Source organism: Manis javanica, chromosome X (genome assembly GCF_040802235.1).
Source record: "Manis javanica isolate MJ-LG chromosome X, MJ_LKY, whole genome shotgun sequence".
In the NCBI taxonomy this organism is placed as follows: Eukaryota; Metazoa; Chordata; class Mammalia; order Pholidota; family Manidae; genus Manis; species Manis javanica.
Window position 1 is genome coordinate 107639400 of NC_133174.1, and position 12663 is coordinate 107652062.

Sequence of the window (12663 nt, forward strand, 5' to 3'; positions counted from 1 at the left end):
TCATCATGCTAGCCAGAGCTGTAATTTTATTATTGCTGAATCTGAACAAATTATGTTATCACACAGAATGAGCATGCAAAATTTTACAAGACAGAAGCAGTCCTAAATAGGGCTAGATGATACCCTTAATGAAAATTTCGATTGGTAAGACAGTCCCTAAGGTTCTTTTTTCCCCTAAATTCTTTTTAACCTTAGGAATCTCAGGATAGAACACAGAATGAAAGGACACTACATTTGACAATGCCTTAACACATTTCTTTGTATTTGAAGAGACTGCTACAACTACAAATTGGAGTAAGTCTATACAAGTTAGTTTACCTGTATGTTTATACTTGTATAATAAGAACAGGAAGAGAAACTAGACAACAGAATCACTCTAACAGTATTAACTGTTGACCATTTGTAAGTGTTACATATTGGCCCAAATGCAATGGGATACAAGAACAATAAGAAAAGTAGCCTCATCTCACTCCAGTTCATCATCAAGCAAATACAAATCTTTTATTTCATAAAATCACCACTTCAAATGGTATCTTTCACTCCCTTTTAGATGCTTAGTCCCTTTTAATTCCCAGCTGATAATACCCTGGTTGGGAATTGCCTTCTAACTACTCGGAAGGGATTGTGACCAAGTTTAGTAATTTCTACAGTACCTTTCTACTACATTTTCTCCCCCCTGTCCTTTGATGTACTTGGGCCATAAAGCTGAAGGATATGTTTTCTATTTCTTTTTTGCCCTCTTTGGCACATACTATAATGCTGTGTATCCAGTTAGGGCATAATAAATGCTATGAACAATCAGATTTAATCTTCAGTCCTGATGATCTGCTCACTCTTTCTTTTCCCTGACTTCCTCATAGCTATCAAAAAATAATGGGCCAAGGATTTCAACTATACTTGCTCAGAATCTATTCAGGGGATGGTTGAATGAGGGTGTGCCTGTTTTTTTTTTTTTAATATTTCTCCTCCATTTTCATGGGCTATAATTCAATCACTAAAACCACTGCTCAGCAGCTACTGCCCTAGAGACTGAGGCAGCTGATTTTCTTCCTGCCTTCGGTCATGCTCTTCTGTGAGTTCCAGCACTTTCTATGCACAAGGACCCAGGTGGCCTCATTGGGGTAGATTTTGCAATGGTGTTAAGTTTTCCACTTCAGTGATGATTTGAATAAATCCAATCAGGTAGTTTCATCCACACCTTCAAAACAGTGGCCAAGCAGTCACTGAACAGGGTCAAAGAGAAGGGAGGCAAGCCTGGGAGAGATGACACACGCTTAAAGAACAGATACCCGCCAGTCCCCGTGCCGGCTTGAGCAGGAGCTTGTTTTCTGAGGACGGTGTTTTAAAGTGGATTCCTCTAGAAATCAACGCTCAAGCTTACTTTAAAAGTGAACAAATAAACTGCCTCCTAGGCTTTCTGGGTGCATTAACTAGAGCCTCATTTTGGCTAGGGAGAATTTGAAAAGCAAACGAAGCCCCCATCCATCTTAGCCATTCATTAAGTCAATGGTTTTTAAAGACAGCAGACTAGAGTGAACCGAGTTAAACCTACCTACTGAAGTCAAACGGTCCACCGCAAATGAAAAAAAATCTAATTAATATACGAAAAGAAAAGGGACAAATAAAAAACACAGTAACATAAGAATAGTGCTACACAACAAAGCATTCATTAAAACTAGCAATGGACATAACTGAAGGCATTTCATAAACGTAATACATACATATTACCGTTTTACTATGACTTTATTATACTCCCCTCTTGATGCTTTCAGAAATGCACTTATATGTTTTTTTCTTAATTCAGTCCCACATAAGAGTCCAAACATACTACAGAGAGCAACTTCACTAGTATCTGCTGACATCTGTGTTTAAGCAGCAATCTATGGAACACACCCAATTTCTTCATACTATGAATACTACCCCTGACATGATGAAGGAAATGTAGAATACCATTAATGAACCTATCTTCAGATACTAACAATTCTGGGGTTACCTTTAAATTGACTGGTTTGACTAGAAAACCTTACACTACACTGACTCTAGCACAAAAAAGAGAAAAAAAAGAAAATCAATTCCAAATGATGGAAAATGCAAGTACCTACCTTGAACTCGCTGAAGTTTAGGTTTTGCAAATGCCATTGGCAAATTCAGAGGAATGTAGTGTTCATGATTGCAGATTGTTTGCAGAAATTCGAACTTGTATTCAGCCAGAACCTAAATGGAAAGAAATTAGACATGAACTCAAATTCAGCAGGCGTTTACTATTTTAATAATTAAATACAGTGCATTTATTTTCAAAACAGAAGTGTTTGGTATTTTAAGCATACCTTGAGAAGTTACCCACAGAGGAAAGAGTTAACAAGCAAACCCAAGATTGCTCTCCCTAAAATGGCCTGCTTACAAGATTGGTCATTGGCTGGCATTTGGGAAACTGAATTTTGAAATGTTCCCTACCCGATAAGGTTGTGCCTTCTGCGCCAGTCTGCTCCAACTATTTGCACAAACAATGTGACTTATGGTGAACACCTGCTTTCCTTTCTGACAGGCTGGAATTTTAACCAGCCTCCAATACATGACCAGCCCTCAGTAAAATCCCTAAACTCTTGAGTCTCAAATGGGCTCCCCTGAACAGAAATATTGCACCAATGTGGATGCATTTTGAATGCTGGAGAGAAGATGTGCTCTGTGTGACCCTTTGCGGGAGGGCAAGCGGGTGCTCAGGGAGCCTGCACACAGGTTGCTCCGGCCTCCACTTGACGTCTTTTCCCCTTACTGATTCAGCTGAGCATACTTGCTGTGTCACTATAATGAATCTTAGCCACGAGTACAAGTAAATGTTGAGTCCTGAGTTTTCTGAGTGAACCCCTGAATATGTGGGTGGTCTTGTGGACTCCAAAACACTACCTGATATTCCCTGCTTTGAGGTACAGCTATACTCAAAGTACCTAAATAAAACAGCAATTGCAAATCCTCCAGAGGAGAAAAAACGTCACTCTTGATCTCAGGTGCTGATGTCTGGCATCCACTACCATTATGTCTTTTTAACTTACCTTAGGATCTTTGGGGCTGAATCCAGATATATAGTCATTTATCAAATTGAAAACAAATCCTCTATCCATTAGCGTGAAACACCGCTATAGAAGCCAAATCAAAACGAACAGTTAGTTATATAATTCTACAAGTTTGTCGAGTATAAGTTTTTTAAATTTCTAAATTTTTAAATATGCTCCAATATTAAGGGAATTGCTTGTACAGGTAATCGAATAATAGCTTTCAGAGCTTGGGTGGCCTTAAAGGAGATAAAGCACAAGTGACTCGTTGGAATTGGGACTCAACTACAATTCTCAAAATTTTGTGCGTATATACACAAATATATGCATGTATCTATATACACATAATGTATGTATAAGCACCCATAAACATATATACACATACATGTAACCTATTCAGCTATGCTGCATCTCAGTCAACTCTCAAAGCTCAAAGTGAAGTGTAGAGTGAGTCACTTAGCTATTCAAAGTGTTATTTGCTTATGTAAACATTTCAGATGCAAAGGGATGGTTTCTTTGTGCCCTGATTAAGTCTTGGCCGATTAAAATATTCTTCAATCCTGACGGCCCTAACAGTTGTTTGTATTTGCCTGCTGTCATTCTCCTGGTTAAGGTTCTCATTACCCTGCAACTGAACAACTGCAGTTAGCCTCCTAACCAGTCTTCAGGCCTCTCTAATCTTTCCATCCATCTGCTTCCAGATTCATCTCTAAGTCCTAGCCCTAGTCATATTACCTTCCTTCCAAAAGCTTCCAATAGTGTGATGTTGCCTCTAATATTCCTTAGCTTGGCATTCAAGGACATTCATGATCTTGTCCCAACCTACATTTCCAGTTTTATTTCCCAATACAGCTCATCTACTTATCAGCCCCTCAAGATGCACGGTGTGTTACCACCTCTGGGTCTCTGCTCATGCCAGGCCTAACCAGCAATTCTCACGTGTACCTAATCCTGCACATTCTGCAACGTTCTGATGAAGTCCCATCGTCCTCAACCACCTTGGTCCACAGGTCCCTTTAAACACATTATTCCATACTAGCTTGTATTTTACTTATTATTTTCCTGTGTTTTCACCTAGATAGGATACTAGGAACTCTTTTTCTTTATGTTCTCATAGTACCTAGACTATTCCTGTGAAATTGAAAGAACTCAGCATCTGATGAACCAGCTCTTTGTATCTCACTTCTGTGTTTCAGACAATGCGTTATGTTCTAGAGAAACACAAAGACGAATAAGGCATGTTCTTTATTCTTGTCCAGTGACAGAGACAAAAAAAATAGTTAAAATATACAGTACAATAAGAACAACCATAGAACTATGTAAACGACAGATAAAGAACAGAAAGGGTGATCAACACCGCATGGGAAGGTTAGGGAGGAGGGGAGCCTAAGAGATGAACGGACTCTGCCAGGCTCATCAGTGGGGTTGGGGTGAGGTGGTCGGGGGGTGGGGGGGAGGGGACTGGCCTCCTAACTGGTTGCCCAGGCCCTGGTCTTTTCCTCATATTTTTTTCCATCATGCCAGCAATAAAATTATCCTCGAAAATGTCTGCCAGTTCTCCATTGCATGCAAGATCAAAATCTGCATTTCTTAGCCTGACATTCAAAGCCTTCCATCATCTGGCACCAGATGGCCTTTCCAGCTCTACCTTCCACACATTCCAAACTCTGCAGATGAATTTCTTGCTCATCCCTAAACAATTCCTGAATGCATGTATCCCATCTTTGCCCGTGGATCCTCTACCTGGAACACTCTCAAAACTCTTGTCTTGGGGAACTGTTCTTCTAGTCTCTGTTCACATTCCCCGGTCCTGATCCCTCATTCTCTTGCTTTCCTATGGCACTTTGTACTTTGAGTACATAACAGTTATCACATTTTATCTTATATATCTGCTTATTTGTGATTACAGGGACAGCCTCTCACATCTTTGAGATCTTCCTCACAGAGAAGACAGGCAAATGTGTGTTGACCTGAATTAAATAAATGTGCTATTAAATCAACTATGTTCTACTCCCTTTACATAGCCAACTTCAAGTTTAAACTCCATGTCAGAAACTGAGATTTGACGTTTCAAAGAATCTCAATCCTTAAGTTTACCTTAAAAAGTGCATGGTTTCTGATACACAAAAAGTTTATGTAATAGTGTGAAAACTTCATTTTAATTTTGGCCAAGGGAGGTCTTATATCAGAAAATCACAGTCTGGAGATCTGAAACCTACTTGTAAATTCTTAATAGAAAACAAAGTTATGTTAGACAGTAAAGCTGCTTGGATGGATTACTGACCATGAGGCTGTTAACATAAGGTGTGAGACATGGTGTGAAGAGCTGGGAGGAGAGAGTGGAAAGAAGCATGTAAAAACTAAGCACATTACGAACCCATGCACCCTCTCTGCAGCCAATTCAAAAGTTACCACCCCACTTTATAGAACAGCTTGCATCCTAGCACTGCCCCCTTACATACTGACAATAACAAAATGTAACAACAATATATTGTGCTATCTTCCACAAAGGTAGGAGTTTCTGGTAGCTCTCAAACAAAATGATCTCACTTACCAAAATTAGCAATTTTCCTTTAGACGTATCAGCAACATACAGACTGCACTGACATCAGCCAGTAATAGGTTGCTTTAGGTCAAGAGGTGCCAACTCAAAGGCCAACAGGGGTCAGAGAAGCCATTTAAATGCATAGAGAGAGTCAGGGGGACACCACAGAGTGGTGGGGATCGTGGCAGTCTAGAAAGGTGTGTGTCCCATCCAAAGGCATGCAAATTGATCTGTCTGAAAAACGCTGTGTAAACCTCGCAAAACAGGCCGTCTGATTAAGCCACCTGGGCGGGACCTCCGGTTTAATTAGCCGTTTTGATGGTAGGGGAGTGGGGAAAGAGATCCAAATTTGACTCTTTCAATAAATTGCAATTTAGTCAAAAGCTTCTCCAAGTAGCCATTATAAAGACCTAGCCAAGACCTACCTCTGGAAGGTAGGTAATTATTTTTCTTTGGTTTTAAAGATTGTATTTGTGAAGAATAATTCCTTACCATGTTCCTGGCTGTCTTTAACTCACCTTTAGGAAGCTGGCCAAACTATAATTGACATTTCTAGACTCATCAGGGATCTCCGCATAGCGAATAGTCACATGGGGAATTATTGCAAGGAGCAGTGAATGTAAGACATGATGATACGCCCTCAGGAAATCTCTGGCCTCTGGGAAGCCTTAAATTAAAACAGGCAGAGAAAAAAGAGTTGCAGACGGTCTAAATCATCTCCCATTTTTATTTTAAAACACATTCTATATATGAATGTGTTTTCTAACTGCAGTATCATTTTTCTCCCCAACTTAAAAATAACACCGCTAATTCAATGTATATGTTAGATCACTTACAGGAACTATTGGGGCCTAAGGTAATATAACTGACTGAAAACCATCAATGAGAATAGGTCACCACTCTGACACAACTCTAGAATCATGTTCCTGAGATGCAGACACATCCCAGTTTTTCATTCCACTTTTTTTTTTTTTTCTGAGACACAAAGGAGACACATAATCCATGCATCTCAATTTCAGTAAGCCCATTCTTGTGAAAGTTCTGACAAATAGGAGGTGAGTATTTTTTTACTTCACACCTCTTAGTGGTACAATTCCCGTAACTAAGAAACTTTCGTTGTACTTCTCTAAAAGAGGTTTAAAATGCAACTAAATGTGTACACCCCGTTCCAAAAACATAACTAGTGTGTAAATCAAGTGTTTTTAACTTTATACTCGCCTTGGACCTTGCTGAGAGAAAGGCTGTTTCTCATTTGGTACTCACTCTTCCTGCAAATGAGTGCTTTCAACATAGACATTTTTTTTAAATTTTTATTTTGGTATCATTAATCTACAATTACATGAAGGACATTATGTTCACTAGGCTCCCCCCTCACCAAGTCCCCCCCCCATACCCCTTCACAGTCACTGTCCGTCAACATAGTAAGATGCTGTAAAATCACTACTTGTCTTCTTTGTGTTGCACATCCCTCCCCGTGGCCCCCCACACACACTATACATGTTAATCGTAATGCCCCCTTTCTTTTTTCCCACCCTTATCCCTCCCCACCACAGACATTTTTAAACTACAAGACAAAGGAAAAGCTTCAAACAGAATGCATTTTACATGGAAAATAATTAATAGGAAAGAGTCTATAAGGAAGTCTCAGAAAATGAGACTTTGAAAACACAGGAACTGTCAGACCTCAGATTTATACAATATATCCACTGTTGTTGTCTCATTTTAAGCAAAATTGAAGAAGCTAAGGGTTAAGAGCCCTTCAATACAAGAGGACCTGCATGTCATGGCTACCTGTGAATAAGATTAGCCTTCTTCGTCTACATTAAATATCATTCTTGATCCTACTTACCTTAATTTTATTCTCTTCCAACAAGTATGTGGCCATAGACTTCACAATAATTTCAAGGAAAAACCATGAGTACTAAAAAATAAGAAAGAATATCAGTTTTTCATACTTACCCAAGTCCTTGAAGCTTAACAGAATTTATCAAATCCATTTGGCTCCTCTCTCTGACCTTGAATAATATTTTATTTATTTTTAATTGAAGTACAGTTGGTACACAATATTACACTGGTTTCAGGCATGTAACATGGTGATTCAACAATTATATACATTATTAAATGCTCGCTGTGGTAAGTGTACTTGCCATATGTCAACACACAAAGCTTTTACAGTGCATTAGTGACTATATTCCCTATGCTGTACTTTCATCCCCATGACTGATTTATTTTACAATTGGATTTTTTGCCTCTATCCCTTTCACCTATTTCACCCATTTTAAAGTGACTGCAATGCACTGTCAAAGTCCTGCAGGATATCTTGGCCAATTGTGTGGGCAAAAAGGTAATACTGTAGCTCAGGGCCAACTGGTGATGTACTAAGGGCATTTGCTGAGAATCTGCCTCGGTAGCGAAGGGCATTTATCACTGCCATTGTTCTGGTTTGCCTATACATTGTGATAAGAGTAAACCAACTTTTAATATATTATTGCTTGTAAATTCTCTGCAGACAATGAATCTCATTACTGCCTGCCCTCAGTGGGGGACCCAAACCTGCCCTTGGTACAACATGGGGGCCGGCCGGAGGACCATAGTTATTTGTGTAAATGTAGTCTGAAGAGTAGAGAAGGCTCGAGCACATATATCCTAAGATACCTGAAACTGAAATTCTACCATTAGTAGAAATAGTAACAGTGACAGTAAGAGCCACCATCTGAGTGCCTACGATATGCCAGAAATAATGCGTTAAAGGCTGTGCTTACATTTTGGAAATAAGGAATCGGAGGCTCAGGGCTGCCAGGCTCCATGTAACGAAACTATTAGTTACAGGATTCTAACCGAGATCTAACTTTCTTTTACCCCTTTCTTTTTATTACACATTCGACTGAGGGCAAGGAGTAGGTAGGGGGCGGGGGGGCGGGGGGGGGGGGGTGAAGAGAATGAAGAAGGTTCTGTGGAGAACGTGAGGGAAAAGGACACACGGGCAAACTGGTGAGGGAAGGGGTGTCACATAAGAAAATGATTAAAGAGTGAACCGAATGGGTTCCAGTATCTGGCTGGTGCGTGTCCCTGGCTGCTTTGGTTCCCTGTCGTGCCCTATTTCCTTACCTTTAGTAGTTTGTTTATTGCTAAAAAGTCTGCAGACTGTTTCAATATTGCTATCATCGTAGTAGCCAGAGTTTCATGTATCAGCTGGGCCTGAGGGGCACTCGGTTTCTCAGGTCGGAAGCTATACTACAAAGGAAAATGAAACATTAAGACAAAATTCTCATATAAAATAAAGTGCTCAGAAAGAACACACTTACTCCACAAACCTTTATGAAGGATCTTAAATAACTATCCAAGCCCTTCTTCGTGGCACTTAGAGACAATATGTAAGAGAACCCTGAAACAACATTCACAAAAGTTAACAACTGTGTCAGGCTAACAACTAATTACCATAATTTGATTGTTAGATACGACCATCATGTCTAGCTCTAGAAATACCTAATACTGCCTGAATAATTAAGAGTGAGGTGGAGGTGACGGCAAAAGACGTAATGTTAGACGCTGGGTCTAACAAAGATCTCGGCGTCTAACATGCACAGGGCCTTGTGAAACATTCCTTGGTACAAAAGACAGCATATCTTTTATTTTAGCAACCAGGATGGTTCATCTCCTCTCTGAATCTCTGTGTACACGTAAAGTATGGTCATAGCAACTATGTAGTTAAAGAGCTCAAATGACTGAAAAAACTTCTAGTGGACAACACGGGTCTAGGGCTATGGTTCTCAAACGCTGCTGCGTTATGGAATCACCCAGAAAACTTAAAAGAAAAATACTAGCACTGAGTTCTGTCCTCAGAGATTCTGGCTTAGTTGGTAAGAAGAATGGTCTGGGCATGGACATTTCTGAAGGCTCTGCAGGGTGATTCAAACACGCAGCAACGTTTTACAACCCCTGGTCAAAGTTTATCCTACGGCTTCTGGCACCACCTAACCCTGGGGATACAGAAGTGCCCCAGTCTGAGAAGCACCAAGTCAGAAAAAACTGATATTGGATTTCTGATGTTTGGGTTTCTCATTTGGAAGATAGATTTATATTTCAAATGAAGAAATGCAAAAAGAAACAAAAGTTGCCTCTTTGTATGGTCCCGAAACTCACATGGTACAGTTGATAGGAACGTCATCTTCAGGGGTCATATTTGTGAGAACTCGGAAGAGTTGCATAAGAATTACAGGTAGAAATTGTATCATGACCTGGGATCTCCATGGCATGCAAACACTAAAACGAGTCATTATTAGTTATGGAAACAAAACAGAGATATGATATAACTTGCACATGTGAAAAAACAAAACCTTAAGTAATGAGAAATACATTCACTAGAATATTCACACTTAAATGTGAGCTTCATGGGATACAGGACTCTGTTCATTACCCACATATCTATTTTGGCACTCAGATTTTGCTAGCTTACTTATTAAGTACTTTACTGGAGATAACCAGGGTAACTGGCATAAACGGGTTTTGGAATGAAAAACAACCGACTCTTGGTAAACCAACACCCCACTGGGGTGGGGAGCAGATGTGTTTGCAGGCACTGGAGATGGGCCTGCTAGGCCCCAGCAGGCAGGGTGTTTTACAGAGGAATGCTAATCTGATGACAAGTTAGGTGGGGACTCAGTAAAGTGTGTTTCCACAGTAATTCGCTTCACACTGGCATCATCTGCAAAACTGAGGGCCGTTCTGCTTCCCAGCACCCTCGTGATACATTTCTTCAAAGTACTAACACTCTGTTCTCTAGTGACAGGTGCGTCATCAGAAACAAGAATTGTGCTGCTATAAACAGAGATGATACAAGCAGCAAAATTTGAAAAGCTTTTTCCTTCTTCTTCCCTTCTCTCCACATTCATTCTTTCGTTCATTCATGTCATCAACCAACCAACCGGAAAAATGAAAACCAATCTCACCAGCCACCTTCCGCATCCAGTCAATATTCCCACTATGGGAAACGGCACACATGGATGAGACATGTCTCTGCACCTCAGGAGCTCAGTACTTCTCCTTCACAGTCTCCCCCCTTACTTTTTGTTCCATCTTTCCACCTTACTCTCACCATCACTTTTCAGGCCACTATCACCTATAGCTGAGTCATCTCAACAGTGAGCTCTTAGATCTCTGCGCACCTTCTCTTCAACCAGATGCATAAGGCAAGATACCGTGCTCAAGGAACCCACGGTCTACTCTTCCGCTTGTTCCTTCCCTTTGTCTCCTCTTCCATCCTTAGTGCCATCACACTTTTTTCAAAACCCTCTCACCTGTGGCCAAGATAGTAATTTCCTAGTAGGCCTCTGTACAGTTTCACTTTATTCCCAGTACATCCAACTCTCACTTCCAAGTTAATCTTCCTCAAACTTGGGTACATCAGACCACCTCCCGCCAACATTTTCTGATGCCTCCCTCCCCATTACCTAGGGGCTACTTTGCTTCCCACAGGACACCTGCCAATGCCTGGAGACGTTACGGATTGTCACAACTGGGGGATGCTCCTGACATCTAGTGGGTAGAGGCTAGTGGTACTGCAAAACATCCTACGGTGCCCAGGACAGCAACTTACAACACAGAACTAACCTGCCAAAAAGGTCCACCATGCCAAGGTTGAGAGAGTCTGATCTAGGATATTTGCTTCAAGTTACTTAGGGCCTAACTTAACGTCTTTAGCCTTAATAATCATCCTTCACAAGGCCAAACTGGTGTCTTGACTGCTCCTTGAATATACCACATGCATTCCTACCTTTGCACATTTGTTCAGAGTTTTTAGCCAAACTGTAGCCACCCTTCAAAGTCAAGTTCAAACTCCCACTTCAGTGAAGCCATTCATTCACGCACTCAGCAAAGGCATGCTGAGTGAACTTCCAAGTGCCAAGCACGTCCCCAAAAAGCAAGGTCCTTACCATCAAGCAGTTCAGTCTGGGCGGGGGGAAAGAACATGGAGCTGAATCGTTGCAATACAAGTAATCAACAGTACAAGAGTGGTGTGCACAAAATGCACAAACGAAGGAGCAACTGAGTCTGCAAGTGGGCAGGGAACATCCAGTCAGGCTTCAGAGGGGACGAAGACTGAAGGATAAGTATAGCGTTAACATCAGGTAGGAAGGAGAGATGGGCATTCCACGCAGAACTGGTCTCCCTGCACCAGTATAGCTCCTCTGTCATTTATTCTCAACACAGCAGCCAGCATATTCTTTTGGAATGGCAAGCCAGATAATGCCATGTCCCTATTATTAAAAACAAAATGAACTGCCATGAACAAAGAGCTGCCGAGGGCTTCCCATGCCTACAAGTACCTGGCCCGTATCTCCGAACTCATCTCAGGCCATCCCCCGACCCTCACTGTGCTCTGGCTACACTGTGTTCTCTTTTTTCCTGTCCTTCAAACATGCCATCACAAGGTTTACACCTGCTGCAATATGTGGTTATCCTTTTACACAACTGTATTACCTATGGTGTCTTCCCCTCATCAGGTTCTTTTCAGCTTGAAATGTCATCTTCTTAGACAGGCCTTCCCTGACAACTCCATCTGGAGTGCGCTCCTGTCATGCTGAATCCCATTAATGTGTTCTATTTTCTTCACACCATTCATCGCAATCTAAAACGACTCCCTTATCGTCTGTCTACCCCAACTAGACCAGGTAGGTTGTCTGAATTTTTCCCCAGTATATTCCTAGTACCCTGTACCACATCCGGCCCACAGTAAGTACTCTGTAAGTATTTGGTGAATGACAATCCAAACGAATAAAATAAGGAACCAAAGCAGAATGTCAAGATGGAAGGCCACGAGTCTCAGTGGTTCCTCAGTTCCCTGAACCCTTAGCACTTACAACCCGGATCAAGCACTTGACACTGAGTCACATATTGCTTTGGACTATCATTTGTACTGCTGATTTATACTGTCATTTGACCTATCTCTGTCTCTCCAAGTGGTTGTAAGATCCCTGTGGGCAATGACCCTAAGTTATTCCTCTCTGCAAGCCCCACAGCATCTAGGAAAATAATACATAATAGGAGCTCAACAAACGGATGTTCATG

General features: G+C 41.1%; 1 protein-coding gene across 1 annotated transcript in view; it reads right to left on the bottom strand.

The window, feature by feature from the left end:
* DOCK11 (dedicator of cytokinesis 11) overlaps positions 1-12663 on the bottom strand; it is a 168240-nt gene that overhangs the window by 62668 nt on the left and 92909 nt on the right. The window contains 9 exon segments of the mRNA XM_073227341.1: positions 2103-2214; positions 3051-3134; positions 6114-6262; positions 7441-7516; positions 8704-8829; positions 8910-8942; positions 8944-8980; positions 9739-9836; positions 9838-9858. Of these exon segments, the coding sequence (XP_073083442.1) occupies positions 2103-2214; positions 3051-3134; positions 6114-6262; positions 7441-7516; positions 8704-8829; positions 8910-8942; positions 8944-8980; positions 9739-9836; positions 9838-9858 (736 nt within the window).